The sequence below is a fragment of the Nicotiana tomentosiformis genome, chromosome 2, assembly GCF_000390325.3.
Source record: "Nicotiana tomentosiformis chromosome 2, ASM39032v3, whole genome shotgun sequence".
Taxonomy (NCBI): Eukaryota; Viridiplantae; Streptophyta; class Magnoliopsida; order Solanales; family Solanaceae; genus Nicotiana; species Nicotiana tomentosiformis.
In genome coordinates, this window is record NC_090813.1 from 185,154,525 (window position 1) to 185,176,280 (window position 21,756).

The 21,756-nt window shown below is 38.4% G+C and overlaps 1 protein-coding gene and 1 long non-coding RNA gene across 2 annotated transcripts; one reads left to right on the top strand and one right to left on the bottom strand.

The window, feature by feature from the left end:
* Nucleotides 1–6,057: 6,057 nt before the first annotated feature.
* Nucleotides 6,058–7,918, bottom strand: LOC104114288 (uncharacterized). Its single transcript, XR_690368.4, has 2 exons — nucleotides 7,470–7,918; nucleotides 6,058–6,307 (listed from the first exon to the last, which is right to left on the bottom strand). It is a non-coding gene; the product is annotated as an uncharacterized lncRNA (long non-coding RNA).
* Nucleotides 7,919–17,912: 9,994 nt separating this feature from the next.
* LOC138906239 (uncharacterized) lies at nucleotides 17,913–18,509 on the top strand. Its single transcript, XM_070194770.1, has one exon. The coding sequence runs from the start codon at nucleotides 17,913–17,915 to the stop codon at nucleotides 18,507–18,509; it is 597 nt and encodes a 198-aa protein (XP_070050871.1).
* The last annotated feature ends 3,247 nt before the right edge of the window (nucleotides 18,510–21,756 follow it).

The following is a 21,756-nucleotide window of genomic DNA, read 5'->3' on the forward strand; positions in this document are numbered from 1 at the left end:
GGTTAGATAAGAGTTTACCTCGTTCTCAAGCTCACTTCCGGTCCACAAATACGCTCTAAATCCTCAACTTGGTGCCAAACAACCCGAAACTAGCCAAATATTATATAAATTAATCAATATACTCACAAGTTCATAATTTAACTATTAGAGTAATTACCCAACCCAAATTGGAAGATTCCTAAAATTCACTCTCGGGCCCACGTGCCCGAATTCTGAAAATTTTTGAAGATAAATGTTACCCATAATCTCACAAACTCAAATATATAATTTTCACGAAATTTTATAATCATTTTCGTGGTTGAATCCCATTTTTATCAAAACTTAGGTTTTGTAACTAAACCCACAATTTTTATAATTTCACATGTTAAAATCTACCCATAATCTATGTATTAAACTTACATTGGATAGGAATTACTTACATTCAATAGATAGGTGAAAATCCATCTCCAAGAAGCTCTAAAATCGTCCAACAAAAGAGAGAAATGAACAAAATAGCCAAAATCCCGTCTTTAATAAAGTCTCTGCCCAGCTGCCCTTCTTCGCGAATGCGAAAAGGGCATCGCGATGGCGAAGGCAAAGCCTGCCCAGGCCCTGAAGTTCCTCTTCACGAACGCAAAGGCTAGGCCAGCCCAAGCATCGCAAATGCGACCAGCCCTTCGTGAACGCGAAGAGCAATGACCCACAGACCCCTTGGCCCAAAATCCTTCTACGCAAACGCGACAAAGCCATCACGAACGCGAAGGCCACAAGTTCTAAAGCATCGCGAACGCAGCCACGGGTCTTCGCTAACGAGAAGAGCAAAAACGTCCAGTCCCCCAAATCCTTCATCGCGAACGCGAGGGTTCTTCCGCGTTCGCAAATAAGGAAACCAGAACCAGCACACCAGCAATTTTGGACTTAGCTCCGGGCAGCCCGAAACGCACCCGAGCCCCCCGAGACCTCGTCCAACTGCACCAGCAAGTCCATAAACATAATACGGACATGCTCGAACTCTCGAAACACGTAAAACATCAAAACTAAGAATTGCACCCCAAAAACAAATTGAATCAAATTATGAACTTCAAGTTTTCAACTTGCTCTGAACGCGCCGAATCGTACTTAGACTACTCGGAATGACACCAAATTTTGCGAGCAAGTCTTAAATCACCATACAAAACTAGTCTCAGGTTCAGAATACCAAATAGACCTCGATAACACCAAATCCTACCTCAAACCAAACTATCAATATTAAGTGCCAAAACGCTCCCGAGTCGTCTGAAACCCGATCCAAATATATGCCCAAGTCCAAAATCATCATAAGAACCTATTGGGATCGTCAAATCCCGGTTCCGATTTCGTTTACTCAAAATTTTGACTCAAGTCAAACTTAACCATTTTAAGCCAATATTAAGGAACTAAGTGTTCTGATTTCAACCCGAACCCTTCCAAACCACAACTAACTATCCCCGCAAGTCATAAAACAGTAAAATCACATACAAGGAGTCTTATTTAGGGGAATTGGGATCTAAAAAGCAAAACGACCGGTCGGGTAATTATAGTTTGACTTTTTGGTTGACTTTTAATAAATGTGTAAAGACTCGACCTTTATCATTTGGAATTGTTCCTTAGCATTATTTGATATTTTTGAGTTGATTTTGGCTAGTTTTGAGTCGTTCGGAGATTGATACACGCGGGATGGCATGCCTAGAGAGTTGTTTGGCTTGCTTAGTAATTATTTTGGCTTGTTTGAGGTAAGTATCTTATTTAAACTTGGTTGAGGCACTAGTTGCTTGAATTATTTGTGATAGCTACGTGATATGGTGCATTTTTTAACATGCTCGGAGTAGTGCTTAGGCTATGAGATTCCTAGAATTGACTGTTAAACTCTAAGCAATGATGTTTCTCGTATTTGTAACATTGTTGTGAACTATTTTTTTTGATTTTGCACCGGGTGTCCGAGTCTCTTTGAGCCCCGACTAATTCCGGGGGTGCACAGGCCCTCGGCAAGGAGTTTCCCGCAAGTGCACCACGGTTAATTCATATTTTACCCAAACCGATGGCCCTCAGAAATTGTTTGCACCCAGTGGGTTTCGAACTTGAGACCTTGAAATGGAGCAAACCCCAAGGCTCAAGTCAATTGCCACCAGGCCAACCCCTGAGGGTTATTGTTGTGAACTATTAGGACCATGTTTGAGGTTACGAAGAAGCTAATTCCCTGAATAAACTTGGACTTGTTATTTATGTGATGAAATTATCGATTTGAGCTATGATAGCAAACTTTGCACATGCATACATTTTAGCATGTCACTTATACCAGTCCAGGAGCATAAAATCTGATATTCGTTGATCACATATATGTATTCTTGTATATTTGCTTCTGTGTGATATGATTTGGACTGGATGCCTGTGACCACGCCAGACGAATTGTGTTGTTATGCATGTGACCACATCAGACAGATTGTGATGTTGAACATGTGACCACACCGGGCGGATTGTGATATTAGCACGTGAGTTGTCCGTGCGGATTGATAATATTACCACATGAGTTGTCGTGCAACACGTGAGTTATCCGTGCAGGTCCAGATATTGATATTACAACACGTGAGTTGTCCGTGCGGTTGATATTATTAGCAATTTAAGTGATATTATTTGAAATGGGATTGATTTTATTTATTTTTATAGAATCGCCGCTTGGAATAAATTATTTACGGCATCCCAAGTCGCCATTTATTTTAAGTCATAATTCAAGGAAAATTGACTCTAATTTGAAGTCTGTGAACACAGAAGACCAGGTAAGAAATTCTGTTAAACCGGGAGAAAGTGTGAGGCACTTCTGGATTCCATGGTTTTAGCACGGTCGCTTTACGATTACACTCGGCTTAATTATCTGAATTATTACGTGTTTAGAATCTATGCGCATTTACCTTTCATACTACTTTTAACACATATTTTGGCTATTTTAAGTATTTATGGAATTTATTTGAACAAGTTACGATGTTGTATACTTGTCGTTTTATACACATCACAAACCGCGCCGCGTGAAATACACCCACAATTTACGACATGTTTATTTTTGTTATTACTTTAAAGTTGGGGTCAAGTCACGCGAACGTGCATTTGAATTTGGGATTAAGTGTCAAAGTTATACCACGGGAATCGTACCCATAACCATGACGAATTATTAAAAGCATGCCTAAAGCAACTACGCATGCTCAAAGGTTGTTTCTTTTCTAATTTGGGGATTATGTGTGAAAGTTCCAAGATTTATGGAATTCATTTGTGATTAGAGTTATAGGGACATGAATCTTAAGGAATATACAAAGACTATTCGTAATTGTTGAAGTGCATGGAAATGATAACATGGTTTATTTAGATATGGTTTCGAATTACAGCCTTAAGTTATAGAAAGAAACTACGTCAAACAGCTTGAATGTTCTCCTATTAATTAACTAATTCAAACATGGACTGCAACATGGATAATAATAATATAATGGGCTGTGTTTGGTTAGTGTAACGTTTCGGTCGGTCATTTTGAGAGTTGTAGCCTCGTTCCCCCATTTACCACTCATTGTATGCTTATTAGTTGCTATATAATTTTTCGGGGTAGTTGGTTCGGTTCCGGGGATGTTTCGGAACGAGTTGAGACACTTAATCTCAAGGTTGGAAGCTTAAGTTGAAAAGGTTGACCGGATATTGACTTATGTATAAACGATTCCAGAATGGAATTTTGATGGTTCCGTTAGCTCCGTTGGGTGATTTTGAACTTAGGAGTGTGTACGGATAGTGATTTGGAGGTCCGTAGTTGAATTAGGCTTGAAATGGCGAAACTTGAAAATTAGAAGCTTTGGCAATTTAGAAGTTTGACCGAGAGTTGACTTTGTGATTATCGGGCTCGGATTGGGGTTCCAGGAATTGGATAGGTATGTTGTGTCATTTGTAACTTGTGTACAAAATTTGAGGTTAATTTGACATGATTTGATAGGTTTTGGCATTGAATGTAGAAGTTGGAAGTTCATAAGTTCATTAGGCTTGAATCGATGCGCGATTCATGGTTTTAGCATTGTTTGATGTGATTTGAAGGCTTGACTAAGTTCGTATGATTTTTTGGGACTTGTTGGTATGTTTGGTTGAGGTCCTGGGGGCCTCAGGTGAGTTCCAGATGGTTAACAAATCAATTTTGGACTTGGAGGTTAGCTGAAGTTTTCTGGTGTCTCTAATATGGTTTCCTTATACGCGATTGCATGGACAGGTCCGCGATCGTGTAGGCCTATTTGGACAGTGGTGGATTTTGCTCTACGCGTTCATGAAAAGAGGGTTGCGATCGCGTAAGCTGGAGCATTTAATTTATTGCGGAAGCGTGGCTGAGGTCGCGTTCGCGAAGAGGAAAGAAGGCAGCTGGGTTCACACACATTTGTTCTTTGCGATGGCGTGGATGGGGACGCGATCGCATAGGTTTGAGGAAGCAGTGGTTCGTGTTCGCAGGTATAGTGTCGCACTCACGTAAGGTGAATTTTCTGTGCAGCTGTATTGTGCTTCGCGATCGCGATGAAGGGATGTCTGGGCATAAACGTAAATATTTCAAAACGAGGGTTTGAGCTCATATCACAAATTTGATTTTGGGAGCTCGATTTGAGGCGATTCTTGAAGAGATTTTCAAGGGAGTGTTTGGGGTATGTGATTCTTACTTAGTTTTGGTTAAATTCTATATTTTCACCGTGTGTTAGAGCAATTGAGATGCTAGTTATGTTAGAAATCCCGCTTAGGCTCCGTGTTGGTACTGTTGGGACCCACAGAGGTCGTGTTACATGTTGAATTATTTGCTTAATTTGTCGATTTGTACTCGGTCATAGCTATTATTCGCATAACATGTCTCAGACTCTGTTGTCCTTTATTTAATACATCATATTATTATTGTTTGGGCTGATTATCATGATTATGGTGAACCCGAGAGACTGGAGAGATTAATGACTGAGTGAGACTGAGGGTCATTTGTGAGTCATATTCATTGGATCGGGCTGCACACTGCAACAAGTTTTATTGATTCATGCCAGGATTTGACTTATTATAGCGCTTGGGCTAGATCGGCCCCTCCGGAGTCTGCACATCCACAGGGGGCGCAATGCTAGCAGCTATTTATAGTTGGGCTGGATCTTCCCTGGTTTATTTGCATTTGGGTTGGATCTGCCCTAGGCTGGATCTGCCCTGTTTTGTGTTAAGTTTTATTGCAAAAAAAACCTGAAAGCATGTCTAAATACTTGTACCATTATCTGTAGTTATGAATTACTGATATATCACTGCCATATTTTCTATAACTTTCGGTTTTGTTAATTCTGTAAGAGGGTTGTAATGAATTACTTTCAATCCAAAGGTTAGATTTGTTGCTTAATGAGTTGGTTGTACTCACGCTACACCCTGCACCTCTTGTGTAGACCTGGTGTTTCCGGTCACGACGATTGCTGATTCACGAATTTCAGACATTCGGAGATCATCGAGGTAACTACTTGGCGTCCGCAGACCTCGACTCTCCTTTCCTGTCTTTCAGTTTATTATTTCAGTTCTATTTTCCAGACAGTGTACTAGACTATGTCATTATATAGATGCTCATGTACTCAGTGACACCCCAATTTTGGAAAAAACTTATGTATTGAGTTATGATATTCTACCCCGTTTTATGAGATTTCTATTTATATAAATTGTTTTAGTATATTTCAAAGTTGAAAGTGTTGGAATTGTCTGAGTAGTCGGCTTGCCTAGTACCATGATAGGCGCCATCACGACAGATTGGGTTTTGGGGTTGTGATAGTTAGGAAGTTATACCAGACCTCCCATGAGTCTAGTAAGATAGAAATGGGTCAATTAAAGCCCAAAAATATGGCTCTTAGAGTGATCAGCCTTTTCAATGGACCAACAGGTCCTATATGGGCCTAGAAACTGTTGGGCCTTGTAGATGTAGAGTCCAATTGACTCTTGTACCATTGAATGACCAGAGTATTGGGCTCCAGGTTTTCAATTTCGAACCCAAAAAACACAGGTCCTATCAGTGTAGACAATCGTTCCAGTTACAATTGTGACCACTAGTTTTAATAACCATTACTCAGAATTTGACAGATTCATCACTAACTTTTGTTTTACATACACAGAAATAGAAATCAGATACAATAATCATCATGACATTTATACTTGCCTTCAAATTCTAAACTAAGCAGATTTCAAATTACCACAGTCGAACACCTAGGACTAGTTAAATAAGACTAAATGACTTGATCTGCAAACTAGCTCAACAAGTAGCCATCTGGCATTTGTGCTTTAACATGCTATCCTCATAAACCTGTGCATCGATCTAAGTAATTTTAATCCTCAAATGCCTCATGAGATTAGTTCGTTGTTCAGAGAGTAATTAGGCACAGTCAGGGAACAATATTGAATCAAAATTTTAATTTAGACAAACAATTAATCTCAATTCTCAATAAAAAACAAGTATCGACAAATCTGGAGGTCAAACATAATGAATACAGAAGATTTAAGCATAGATACAACATGAACAATTCAGATCTTCATCTATATATTTCGATGGCAGTAACAGGTAAAGTATCACATACCTAATTGCAGGAAAAAATAACAGAATCAGTCTCAGTGAAGGTCAAGGAAGCTAAAGATGAATCCAAGCTACTAAACAGCAAAACACAACAGTAGAAACAACAAAACAACTTCGAATCCAATCTCAAATCCAGCAAGAATTCAGAAAACTAATAGAACAGTGCAATGGAATTCAAAGTGGATTTTGAAATCCTTTTTTTTCCTGGTTTTTTGAAGCTTGTGGTTCTGCAGATTTTGGATTTTTCTTAAATTGCAAGTTGCTTCCGATGAGTGTCTAAAGGCGTGAGTAAAGGTGTGAGTGAGATGAGAGAGGGTGAGAGTGAATGTGTGAATTGTGTGAGGATGAAGAATGTGTTTTATAGAAGATTCTCAGCTGCCTTTTCTGTTATTTCCCTTTCTTTAAATCCTTTTTCTTTTCTGTAATTACCTGCTCACCCTCGACCCCTTTCTTTTCTTTATTGTTATTCATGTCCCTATCAGCTCTTCTAGAAGCCTCTAGTCAGTTACTCAGAGATTCTCTTGAGTCCAAATCCTATAGTACTAACCTACTGCAATTTACTATTGAACATCTGGGCTTTCAAAGCCATGAACCTAGTCCATGTTCTTCCCTTCCTCATCATTCTGAGATTAACGGTCTTGTTATCCAATAAAGCAGGCCCAATTCCTATGAAGCTAAATCCAAACCGAAAAAACACATGGAATGCAAGATCAAAATAAAAATGATCATTCTCTAAAACAAGTTCAAATCAGTGATTCTACTGATTAAATAATGCAATTAAACACTAAGTGAATTAACCACTAATTAATCCAAACTACTGACTAAGCTTGCTAGGACAGAAATCAAGAAGATGCGGCAAGTAGATGAAATTACAGAGAAGAGAAGGGAAGTATACCAAGTGTTTAGCAAGAAAATTCCAGTGAATGAGACGACGAGATGATCTCCGACGAGCAACAGGGAATAATGAAATCTGGTCGGTCAACAACGACTTGGGACTCCGGCGATCTCGAAATGAATCAAAACTAATGTAAATCGATTGCTCTTGTCAAAAGCAATCTATTCACGTGGGTTTCGAGCCAAAACGAATAGCAATCACTCAAGAAATCAAAAGGGGAAAAATCTAGGTTTTTCTGAGATTTTAGATCCACTAATCTTGGAACTCGGGTGGTTTATTAAGAAAATAGATGAGGGATTGAGGATGAGGAAGGTGAGGGGAGTTTGTGGTGAAAATTTGGTGGTGTTTGGAGACCGTCCGCCGCCGTTATGCGATTTTCGACGGTGGTTCTGGGCATAAGGGAGCGGAGGTATAGAGAGAGAGAGATGAGGGGTTCTGAGACGGTCTTTGGGGGGTAGGGTTGTTTGGGACATTTTTATATTATGAGTATGTGGAGTTCCGGACCATTGGATCATAATTAAAGACGGCTGAGATTGAACAAAACCAAAAAGGCGTCGTTTTGACTTATTGGGAACCTGGACCAGTTCCGGACCATTGGATCATGGCTGGTGAAAATTACTTGGGCCACTAGAAATGAGCCCAATTTCGGTCAGCTCTCTTTTCTCCATTTTTATATTTAGCCAACTAATTAACTAACCTAAAATGTAAAGCTAAAGTTGCAAAACTAACCTATTTACTGATCTATCTAACAATTAAGCTAATTAATTTTGTGGATTAACAACTTAGCTAATTAGTTGAACCTAAAATGTAAAAGAAATAAGAATGATTACATGTATTTTGTGATTTTTATATTTTAGAAATGCAACTAAATCATGCAACTAAATGCAATTAAGATCTAAAACGTGAAGATTAAAATATAAAATATTTTTGTCATTATTTATGATTTAAAAAATCTTACTAAAAAATTGTGAAACACAAATATGCGTAAAACAAATCAAATAAAAATGTAGAAAGTTCCTAAAATTCTATAAAAAAAATAATTAAAAACTACTTTTGGAATTTTTAAGACTCATTTCATATCGGGCAAAAATTACGTGCTCACAGCTGCCCCTCTTTGCTCGAAAACATGAAAAGTTTTAGGGCAAAGAGAAAGTGAGCAATTATAAATAATTTTTGCCCTTTTGATACTCCACGGGAAGCATTTTTGAAAAAGTTTGACCGAACCTTGCTTTCGAGGTTGAATACATATCGCTGGTAATAAAGAAATCAGGTCAATGTAGTTCTGAAAATTTTGGTAGCTGGGACTACTGAAGAGTTGTGATTTTACTGTTTGTTGAACTCCTTATTACACTAAAATCAAAATCAAAAGAAACTAAACAAATCTATCAGCTATGAGTTATAAGATTCCAATCTATAAGTCTGAGAAGCTTGGTCTTGAGTCTTGACTGGTTCTTCATTAAGACTGCGATCTGAACCTTGGTGCTTGCTAGTTGTAGGTGCTAGTTCATTCTTCTATGGCTTTTCTGATCAAAGCAGGAAATGCAATGCTCGTGACTTCAATCCTGTCTTGAGCAGCCCATATCTTTTCACCCACTTCTGCATTTTGGATTCGCTTCTTTTTTATTTTATTTTCTTTATTGTGGAGTGAGACTTCTTCTTTTGTCATCTCGAAGCCTGTGTCTCGAGGTAAAACCTGCTTAGACACCAAAACAAATAAATGAACAAAAATTTTCTGCCCCAATTTTTACTAGGAAAATTTCGTGAGTTATTGTAATAAATCTAAACTACTTATTTATTAAAAGCAATAAAATGTCGGGAATAGTGTACCCTGAAGAGATAATGATGATGGCTTTTTTTAGATGGTGTTTCCTTATTGTCAAAATAGTGCCTCAACTAAGGATTGATGTACCTTATGTTGGAAAAATACGGTCGAGGAATGGTATACCCTATATTGGCAAAGATATCAGGGAGTAGTGTACCCTGCATTTAAATTCAACTGGTAGTGATATCAGGAAGTGATGTACCCTACGTTTAAGCTCAAACAACCACTACTAAAAAATCAGGTTTTAGCGACGGACAAATTCTGTAGCTAAATAGAAAAATTCATCGCTAATCTCATTTAGTGACGGATTAGCAACGAATTATCATGAAATTCTGCTAGCTACGAGCGTTTTAGGACAGATTAACGACGACGTTCGTAGCTAATTCCATTTTGTTTGTAGTCAACTAGGGAGTGGTGTGCCATATGTTGGAAAACACAGCTAGGTATTGGTGTACCCTATACTGGTAAGGAGACTAGGGAGTGGTGTACCCTATGTCTAAAATATCATCAACTAGGAAATGATGTACCCTACGTTGAAAAATACAGGTAGTGATTGGTGTACCCTATACTAGTAAGGAGACTAGGGAAATGGTGTACCCTATATCAAGGAATGATATCAGGGAGTGGTGTACCCTGTGTTTTAGCTCTGTCGATAAAGAAATCAGGGAATGGTGTACCCTGCATTTAAGATCAATTAGTAATGTTGTCAGGGAGTGGTGTACCCTGAATTTAAGCTCAATCAACTAGGGAGTTGTGTACATTTATGTTGGAAAATACAGTTAGGGATTGGTGTACCTTATGTCTAAAATATCATCAACTAGGGAATGGTGTACCCTACGTTGGAAAATACATCTAGGGATTGGTGTACCCTATACGGGTAAGGAGACTCGGGAGTGGTGTACCCTATGTCTAGGAATGATATCAGGGAGTGGTATATCCTGCGTTTCAACTCTATCGATAAAGATATTAGGGAATGGTGTACCATGTATTTAAGATCAATTAGTAATGATATCAGGGAGTGGTGTAGCATGTATTTAAGCTCAATCAATTAGGGAGTGATGTACCCTGTATTGGAAAACACAGCTAGGGATTGGTGACTCTATATTGGTAAGGAGACTAGGGAGAGGTGTACCCTATATCTAAAATATCATCAACTAGGGAATAGTGTACCCTACGTTGGAAAATGTAGCTAGGAATTGGTGTACCCTATACTGGTAAGGAGACTAGGGAGTAGTGTTGTAAGCCGTTAAAATTTTCTAATGAATTAAGATTTTAAAGTGCGCCAACGGTATTTGAAAATAATGTTTTCGAGTATTAAAGGAGACCTATGGGATAGAACCACATCATTTTGAAATAAAAATATGTATTTAAGGTGTGTTGGAACATATGAAGGAGGTTTGTGTGTTAGAAAAATTTGTGTGGAATAAGTTGGATACATTAAGTAGAAAAGATGTCTCAATCTGCACAACATCTTACGTTAAGCAGGAATTACTCTCATAGCAAAAAGATATTTTCCATGAATTTTGTCCCAAAAGAATAGCCCTTCGAGTCTGGTTTCAAATACATCAAATCATTTGTCATTTGGATATTTCTACAAAAAGTTATGATCAAATTACTAAGGGTTTAAGGCCTTATATCACGCCTCGAGATATCCACTTTTCGCTTGTGTACCCAGATGTCTATGGATGAGGGTAACATCGTGTAATCATGGTTTCAAACTTATATGAAAGTTTGGAAGTGAATTGGGGTTTGCATCATAGCAAGGTATCGAAGGAGGGTAAGTTGGAAAACAAGAAATATAGGAAGGATGCATTTTGGAGGCTCGTCTGAACTCGTGCGCCACGCGGGTTTGAATGAGCAAAGACCCCCGACCATTTCAACAAAATAGTGAAGTATTTCCCCAACACGCAAACTTGAAAGAGAGCTCGTCCATGTTCGCACGACACATGAGGATGGACAAGCTAGGCATGAAGCCTTTATAAAGAGCATTTCGGTAGCTCACTTCTCTCACTCCTCTTGGCCGATTCTTGGAGACCCTCTCCACTCTCTCAAGACCTAAAACTCCTCCCATCTTCAAGGTAAGTATCCCACCCTAAAACTTACCAAATCCACTATGGAATCATTAGATTTTCAAGGAATCTTCCCAAGAGCTCAAGTGAGGACTTTGCAAGATTTACCCCCAAAGGTAATTCCATCTCCTTGAACTTTCATGCATGACTTAATAATGAATATGTCATTAGGAATTTAGAGGTAGAAATTATGGGATAGTGATTGGAAGCCATAAGTTCACTAATTGGAGTTTTTACAATTTATAAAGAATGAAAAGTGATTTGTTTGATGAATTGGTTGGTTGAGGATGGATGGTAAGACATGAATACATTGTCGGAGGTCCTAAACTATTAAAGGCTGGTTGTAATATGAATTTTCGGGGCAAATAGTGGGTATTGGATAAAAAAATATCATCAATGAAGGTTGTAAACAAATGTGCACGCTCAATGTTTGATAAAATGCCTAAGTGAGCTGAATGGTATGAACCCCTTCCTAATGATGGTCCAATTTGACCATGTTTCTATAGATTGACATTGCCAAGGGTAGTGGAACATTGTAGCAACTCTAACTAAAGCTCAATCGAGGTATGTTGGCTAAACTTCTCTCTTAGAGTCGAATTCCATGATGTTCCCGTAAGCTTTGTGTATGGTTGGCCCAGGTTCCTAATTCCCATGTTCCGAGTTGTTCCTAATAAATTCGATTATCCCAAGTAAGCGATGTGTTGAAAGATGCATATACTCAAAATGTGTTCCAATTGCTCTTATCTCATCATGATCTCCTTCGGGAATGTGTTCAAGTACGGTTTAGGTATTAAATGTTATAACTTCAATTCATGTTTCAAATGGAAGTTCGTTATGCTTAACTGCTTAAAACTCACATAGCTCATATACATATCAAGATTCTATTTCCAAATGCCCTTATTGTTGATAAACTATGACTATGTTTGGTAGTGAAAGAAGTAAGAGTGAGATATAAAATGTGGCCATGGTTGTTGTAACTAGTGCATATGATTTGAATCTATGTTTCAATCGTATACACCATGATCTCCTTTGTAAGAGTTTCCAATGTGTTTTAGTCCTTACTTACCCATGAGTTGAAACTGTGCATTGGCTTTTTAGGGAAGTATTTCAAAAAAAAAATGGTGTATTACTCATTTATGATTTTTAACCTGCGTTGCGATTACCAATCATTTTGCTCCATACTTTGGAAATAAATCTATTGTATTTAAAGCCTTCATTCTAATGAACCTAAAGTTGTGATTTATGGAATATTCTATACGTTGATGTTTATGATGTTGATCCTTGAAAGTAAAGAAATGAAAGTGTGGAATATGAGTTACGGCCACCATGCCTTGAATGAAGAATCAATGAAATAATGATGTTGTGAGTGGTTGAAAGTACTAATAAAGGTATACATGGTGTGATCAGTTATGAGGTGAATGCATTTATATTTCTGTTTCCCTTGTGTGCAAAACAAAAATCATTAGCGAGCCGAGGAAGGGTGGGTCATAAGTCCCACACCCGAAACTATACGTGTCGGTGTAGGAGTGGATTGTGATTATTCCCCCTAACAGGGATGAGATTGATGTGTTTAGATTATTCCTCTTAATTGGGATGAGATTGATGTTAGCCCTAGATTGGATGTCGACCCACATGGCATATGCGGGAAGGCGGCCTAGCCGATCGGGTGGATATCGGACGCCATGTCGCGCGTACGGTGGTTCCTACTCATGGTAACACCTTTTTTGCATCACATGTCAATACACATTGTTCGTGGAGAGATGGCCTAGCCAATTGGGTGTGATCGGACTCTGTGCTAAAAATACGGGTGGTATATCGGTGCTAATGATCTCCCAACCAAAAATAATATTATTTTCATATTTTGAAAATTGTTATGTTTTAACTTGGCATTTGGATATCATTGATTGTTACTTGCTACTTTCATGGTTTTCCCCTTCTTATATTGGCATTCTATTTCGAAAGAGGACATTTAGCTTTTCATACTAGTACTATTCCACATGTACTAACGTCCTTTTTGCCGGGCGTTGCATCTTCAATGGATGCAGGTGGTTCATAAGCAGGCATCTTTGATCCTTGTTAGCAGTTACTCTCTACTCAGCAGGTTTTTATGAGCACTATTCTGTTCCGGGCATTATGTCACTTGACATTGCACATTGTGTTTTGAGGTATAGCCGGGGTCTTATCGCCGACACTTCCATACTACTCTTCTATTGTACTTAGAGGCTCCATAGACATATTGTGGGTGGTGTTCGATGTTGGATAATGAACTAGAAGTGTTGGTATTTGGCAAACATGTTTTTGCCTCGTAACTATGAACTTGTAATATTTTGGAAATCGAAATGAATCTCCTTTGTGTAATGGAAAAAGAATGTGGAACACTTTACTTTTCTCATGTCTATTTCTTGTTACTGATTCTTAAATTGTTCAAGTGTAAGGTTGGGTAGAAGGCATCAAGTAGGTTGGCTTGACTGGGATGTCCCGATCGGGCGCCGGTCGCGCTCCCCAAGGCCGGGGCGTGACAGGTGTGCCCTATGTCTAGTAATGATATCAGGGGGTGGTGTACCCTACGTTTTAGCTCTATCAATAAAGATATCAGGGAGTGGTATACCCTGCATTTAAGATTAATTAGTAATGATATCAGGGAGTGGTGTACCCTGCATTTAAGCTCAATCAATGACGATCACAAAATACACACTTAAATTATGCTCGCTAATCAAAGATAATATAGTATAGTATCGTATCCACAAGGATTGGTTTTAAACAATATTCTCGTAGGTTCTAGCTTGATTGATATCTAGGAGAATCAATAGTTGAGATTTATATGATTAATAACTAAAATTAATTAAGAATCTAAAGCTATTGACTAGTGACTATCGAGACAAGGAATAAGCAAATAAGGTTATCAATGGGAGAAGATAGGGTTTTGACAAGATAGGTGCAAGATAATTGTTCGGGATCTAACTCTAGATAATTCACTTCTAACGTTCAAGTGAGTCTCTCGAATTCACTCAATTATTATTTCAAACGTTCATCAAAAACTCCTATCTCGATTAAGTCATAACCTCACGAGATGAACCAATTTTAAGCACATGAAGATATGCGAGAATGCGTAGTAGATTTGGTCTTTAGGAAAACCTCTTTCGATTATTCTCCTAACTAGGTTTAATAAATAATTCAACTAGCCTCTTTCGATTACTTAGAATAATCTATGAACTCATCCAACAATATAATGCAAAGATATCACAAGTTGTGCCTCTCTGGATTACATGAACTAGTAAATATAGATGTAACAATTAAATCTTCCAAAACGCTTCAATACATAAAACTAGAGTTATAATTCACAAACAATCATCAATACACCAAATCCATCAAACCCTAAAGGAAATTACTCCATAAACATGGAGAAACTCATCACAAATACAAGTAAAGTATAGGAAAGCATAAATTTGATCCAAACTCGGGTCTTGAGTGAGGACGGAATGATGAAATCCTTGTGCTTGTGTTCTTCCAACTCCTCCTTAGCTTCCTTAGGTCAAAAAGTATGTCAAAAGTCCAGAACCTAACGTTTTTCCATGTATTTATACCAAGTAGGGTCGGGCCCAGACGAAATCACTCTTTCCTAGCCGAAATAGGAAAATAACTCTGAAACAATTACACAGGCGTGCCGCATGGGCGATGCGCCATGCTGGGGAATTAGTGGGACTTATTAGAGAGCAAGCAAAATTCATCAGGCAGCAAAACACACAGCAGTGGCGCATCACGCGCCGCGGTTGTGTACTTTTCTCAGAGTACGAATTAAATCTCAATTTTTGATGTCCAGACTTGGTCCTCGACCCTCGAACACGATCCCAGCTTAATCCACTGGGCTTTACTTAGACTTCAAAGCTTCAAATAGCTCGAATTAGCTCCACAATATCTACATAACTCGGAATCACTCTTACAAGGCATAAAACATGCAATAAATGCAAAATACTACCAATTAAAGCTCAACACAAGTAAAGTGCAATGAATTAGAGTGTAATAAGCGACTAAAATACGTAATTATAGCTTACCATAAACACCCCACACTTAAACCATTGCTCGTCCTTAAGTAATCAAATCATACTTCACATAGACATGACCTTTTTAAATAACTCTTCTAACTCATCACACCAAGAATATTTAAACAGATTAAGCACAATACTGTAACATCCTCGCCTCAAGATTTGACTCAAAAGTACCACACATTTTTTATAACCCGTTTACTTAATCTAACACAGAGGTCAATGACATTACCTTTCCTTCATGAATCAAGTACCCTCACACAACAATAGAGAGTAGTTCCACACACAATAGAATTTAAGAATAATTAGGAACTCAAGATAGAAAGAATTCATTCACTCTCAGAAACAGCATTCATGTGCCACAAAAGACGTACCATAGGCTTGCCCGTTGTGTACTACTCTACTAATTTAGGTCATTCAGTCAAGGATCAAGTAGGACTTTATTTGGTTGTAATGTAGGCTGCGGGATGTGTAGGATACATTTGGATATAAGAGTGACTATACCTGCCTAAGAACTTTAATACATATAGTTAACCGTTCAAAACCCCAAACTTATGTCAAATCATAACTCAACCTTTACATCAATATACATAAAAAAAATTACCATTATCAAGGAATATTCTTAACAACGATACAACTATTTTTCTTTTTCAATTCAAGTGTCTCTTACTTTTTCAAAATAATGCACATTTCTTCTTATTTCAATTGTTCCACTCAAAAGCCAAACCAACACCCCACACTTTAACTTTTATAAAGTTCATACAAAATCAAGTACTCACGAGAGGTAAAAGATTCAAATATATGGTCAATTCAAACAAATGGGTAAGGCTTGTAATGTGATTGCCAAAGAAATAGGATTACAGGCTCAAAGGGGTTAACTAAGATACATAACAATTAGGTGGGTAAAAGCATATAACTAGCTTAACAAAGAAACGCCTATATCACTTTCAAAACTGAATAAAACTACTATTTTATTTTGCAAACACACGGGCAAGTTCTAGACATCAAATGCAATGCACAGAACAACACAAAATCTTATACACACATGGCACATAACTCACTCAGGATCGGTATTCAGTATTACTTATTGTTTGCGTAATGATTCAAATATATTAAAATACTATCATTCAGTATAAATTAAAAATCTGCTTCATAATCCTATATAAAAGAAGAAATCTACTTATATTACAGAAACTAAGAATAGAAGAAGGAGAATAAAATACGATGAAAATAAAATAAATAAAAAAGAAAAAAGGGATGGTAGAAACAAAAAAGAAAAAGAATAATTTTCTTAAAAAATATAAATTCATAGTAAAAAATAATTTTTGTTTCTTAAAAGAAGCTATAATTTGTAGCTTCTTCTCAAACGCAGAAAAATTACTTCTGTTGCTGCTCAAAATCATTCATGTCTTGGGCAAACACATCAAATTTCTAAAAAAGTACTTTTTCTGACAAAAAGAATACTTTTAACTTCCCAGAAACTTGGACAAACATGTTCTTTGAGTTAAAATATGTGTATATCGTGGTTTCCAGTACACTGTAGTATCTTTTTTATTTTTTCACAATTTAACAGTATATTTTTTGGGTAAAAAAGCATCAAAACAATACAAGACAATCACAATGGATAAACACCTACAAAGATTATAAAAAAATAATAGATTTACCAATTTATTAAGAAAGAGTTATTAAATCTAATTTTTGCGGCATGTGTCCTAAAACGACAGAGTATGAACACATAAAAGATACATTTATTCAATTGAATTTTTTGTAAATATTTTATATTATATGATAAATTATTCTATTCCCCGACTTATAACCTATGTTGTGCCTGCTTCAGACATTTGAGTTTGAAGTTAGGGTTGGTAGTTCAAACTTTATATATATACAGTTGACTGTCAAGCCTAACTTCAGCTCTAAATGTCTGAAATTTAAATTGCACAAGTAATACCCCTACAGGTCGGAAGTTAAGTTTTAGCAAGCTCAATCTAAGACCCATATGTCTAAAGTTCTTTAAATTTCATATCTCATGAGTGAAATTGATTTTAAAGCAGCTAAACTTATAAATACTAATAAACTTCAGATATTGAATTTAATGGATGTGTTAAAGAACATGAAAATGAATATACCGAAGAAGCTTACAAGAGGAAGGAGCATCCGAATCACTAAATAAGTCTGCAGCAAAAGTAAATTATCGCATTCAACACCAAAGAGTGTAGCCTAAAAAAAGGGCAGTCCGATGCACAAACCATCCAACATTAACGCAGGATCCGAGGAAAGGTCGCACTCCAAGGGGTGTGATATAGACAAACTACCCTAATGCAAGAGTGTAGCTTAGCAATCAATGAAATAGGTGAAAACGATGAAAAGAGTTCTGATTCCATCCTCGGTGAATTTTTACTTCTTGCATATATCAACCTTGTTATTATATTCTACATTTTAAGTATTTTTGTACCCCATTCAAGAATAATTGCAGCAAGGCATAAGAAGACAATTGTTGAGAAAATTTAATATGGGAAAAGTTCTGCATATCGATAAGCTTTTCATAGGAGGAGATTTCAACGGCCATATTGGAGCGATGAGGGGTATGACGATGTACATGGTGGCTTTGGTTTTTGGAGATAGAATCGGAGGAGGAACGTCTCTGCTGGACTTTGCTAGAGTATTTGATTTGATGATAGCAAACTCGAGTTTTCCGAAAAAGATGGAGCACTTGGTCACCTTTCGGTGTTCGGTGGCGGAGACTCAGATTGATTATCTACTTTGCAGGAAGTCCAATAGAGGTCTTTGCACGAATTGCAAGGTCATCCCGAGTGAGAACCTCTCGACCCTTCATAGGCTCCTGGTCATGGACCTTGAGATCACGAGGAAGAGAAAAGCGGTGTTTAGCCAACATATGATCAAGTGGGGAGCCTTGACGGAAGCTAAAGCGCAAGAGTTGGGGGTCAAGCTGCTGACTATGAGGGCTTTGAGGAGTAATGGGGACGCAAGCACCATGTGGACCACGACTGCGCAGTGCATTAGGAAAGCCGCGAGAGAGGTATTAGGGGTCTTAAAGAGCTACTCTTGTAGTCACAAGGGAGACTGGTGGTGGAATGGAGAGGTGTAAGGAAAAATGAAAACCAAAAAAGCGGCATATCTAAAGCTAGTGAAAAGTGTAGACGAGGAGGAGAAGAGGGCGAATAGGGAGCAATATAAGTTGGTTAAGAAGGAGGCGAAGTTAGCAGTTACGGTTGCCAAGACTGCGGCCTTTGGTCGTTTGTATGAGGAACTCGAGGGTCGAGGTTGGGATAAGAGGTTGTTCAGGTTAACCAAGGTGCGAGAAAGGAAGGCTCGTGACTTGGACTGAGTGAAATGCATCAATGACGAAGAAGGTAGAGTTTTATTGGATGAGGGGATTATCCATCGGAGATGGCAGACCTACTTCCATAGTCTCTTGAATGAGGAGGGGGACATGAGCATTGTACTGGGTGATTTGGAACTCTCCGCGAGTCGTTGTGACTTTAGGTATTGTAGGCGGATTAGAGTTGATAAAGTTGAGGGGGCTATGCGTAAGATGAGCGGGGGCAAAGCGACCGAGCCGGATGAAATCTCGGTGGAGTTTTGGAAGAGTGCGGCCGATGTGGGCTTGGAGTGGCTCACTAGGTTATAATGTCATTTTTAGAACAAAGAAGATGATCGAGAAGTGGAGGTGGAGCACGATGTTTCCTTTATACAAGAACAAGGGTGATATCCAAAATTGCAATAACGATTGGGATATCAAGCTGCTTAGCCATACTATGAAAGTCTGAGAGAGGGTGGTAGAGCTAAGGGAGAGGAGGAGCGTGTCTATTTTTGAGAACCAGTTCGGATTTATGCCGGGTCATTCGACTACAGAAGCCATCCACCTTGTTAGGAGATTGATGGAGCAGTATAGAGAGAGGAAGAAGGACTTGCATATGATGTTCATCGACTTAGAAAAAGCATATGATAAAGTCCCGAGGGAGATTTTATGGAGATGTTTGGAGGCTAGAGGTGTACATGTTGCCTATATTAGGGTGATTAAGGACATGTATGATGGATAAAAAACCCGAGTGAGGATTGTGGGAGGGGACTCAGACCATTTTTCGGTCATGATAGAGTTGCATCAGGGGTCGGCACTCAGCCCTTTTTTGTTTGCCCTGGAGATGGACGTACTGACGCGCTACATCCAAGGGGAGGTGTCGTGGTGCATGCTATTTGCAGATGATATTATATTGATTGACGAGACGCAAGACGGTGTGAGCACGAAGTTAGAGATATGGAGGCAGACTCTGGAATCTAAAGGTTTAAAGTTAAGCAGGACCAAGACATAATACTTGGAGTGTAAGTTTAGTGGTGAGACTCAAGGAGGGGAAGGGGAGGTAAGGCTGGACTCGCAGGTCATCCCTAGGAGATGAAGTTTTAAGTACCTTGGGCCTATTATTTAGGGGGATTAAGAGATTGATGAAGATGTCACACATCGTATTAGGGCGAGATGGATGAAATGGAGACTCACTTCCGGTGTTTTGTGTAACAAAAAGATCCCACTGAAACCTAAAGGTAAGTTCTACAAAGTCGTGGTCAGACCGACTATGTTGTATGAGGCTGAATGGTGGCCAGTCAAGATCGCTCATGTACAGAAGATAAAGTTAGCACAAATGAGGATGTTGAGATAGATGTGCGGGCACACCAAGTTAGATAGGATTAGGAATGAGGTTATTCACGACAAGGTGGGTGTGACCCCTATTGAGGACAAGATACGAGAAGTGCAGCTTAGGTGGTTTGATCATGCGAAGAGGAAGAGCACAGACACCCAGGTGAGGAGGTGTGAGAGGTTGGTATTGGAGGGCCTACAGAGAGGTAGAGGTAAGCCGAATAAGAAGTGGGGAGAGGTGATTAGACAAGATATGGCGCAACTTTAGCTGGCCGAGGATATTACCCTTGATAGAAAGGTGTGGAGGTCGAGGATTAGGGTAGTAGGATAGGTAGTCTAGAGTGTTCATACCAGTAGCATTGGTACACAGTATCGCAGTCTGTTGGTAATAGGTTTTATGACTAACTGTTATTTTCTTTCATTGCTGATCACCTTACTATCTTATTTTTTTTAAGATGATAGTAGTTTTATATATTCAAAAGGCACAAAGGTTGTGCGGGCCATAATTACATGAGGTTGTACCAAAATATACATCTAAAATTTCTATCCTATTACAAGGATCCTAGAACATCTATTATAGTTTCTGGATCCTCTGTATATTCCTGCTTACACCAAAAATAAAACAACAACAAAGAGTCCATTTTTGTCTTCTGAATTGAGCTGCTTTGTCTTTAAAATACCTTGAGTTCCTTTCTTTCTAAATAGACCACCATATGCAAGCAGGAATTAAATCCCATCGATTCTTCTGAACTAAGGGACTATTCCCTTTATTTCAGCATAACAACATTTCCTTTGTGTTATTTGGCATGACCCAGTATACCCCTGCTAGTGCTAGAAATATATTCCAAACTTGTATTATCACTAAACAATGTAAGAAAGGGTGATTAATAGTTTCTGCCTCCCTTCCACATAAATGACATCTGGAACAAAGTGGTAGACCCCTTTCAATCAGATTATCCTCTGTTAATCAGGCCTTTCTAGCTACCAGCCAAACAAAATATGCCACTTTACAAGGAGTGTTTACTTTCCAAATATACTTCTAGGTCCAAAACTCAATTATAATGTTAGTTTGATTGAGCGCTTGATAGGAAGTTTTAATAGAGAAACTACCTGACTTGTGTCCCAGCGACCAAACCTTGTCATCATTCTGAGTGACACCTGTGAATTGGTTGATTGTGTTGTAGAAGTCTGCAATTCTAATGATATCCCAATCATTCAATAATCTCCCAAAGGTGAGATTCCACCTTTGGACAAACCAAACTTCATTGATGGTGGCCTTATGTTACTGGTTTATAATAAAAATGTCTGGATACATTGTCTTCAAAGGTTGCTTCCCCATCCAATTATCTTCCCAAAAGAAGATTTTTTGCCCATTTCCCACTCTATGATTGATTCTGTTGCTAAAACTCTATCACAAATTCCTGATAGCCTTCCAAACACTTACTGCATAGACATTGTTCACTGCCTTAGTTTTCCAAGGCCCTTCCTCACCATATTTGTTTGTGGTTACCCTCCTCCATAATGAGTGTTCTTCAGTTGTGTATCTCTAGAGCCATTTCATGAGAAGGCTTTGATTTTGTTTCTTTAGATTTTTAACTCCCATGCCACCCTATTTTTTGCTTAAGTGACAGTTTTCCATTTAACTAAATGGAACCCTCTTCTAACTTTGTTGCCTTGCCATAGAAAGTTTTTCCTCAAAAAA

Excerpts from the sequence above, each read along its gene's own strand:
- LOC138906239 (XM_070194770.1), top strand. The coding sequence starts at position 17,913 with ATGGGAAAAGTTCTGCATATCGATAAGCTTTTCATAGGAGGAGATTTC.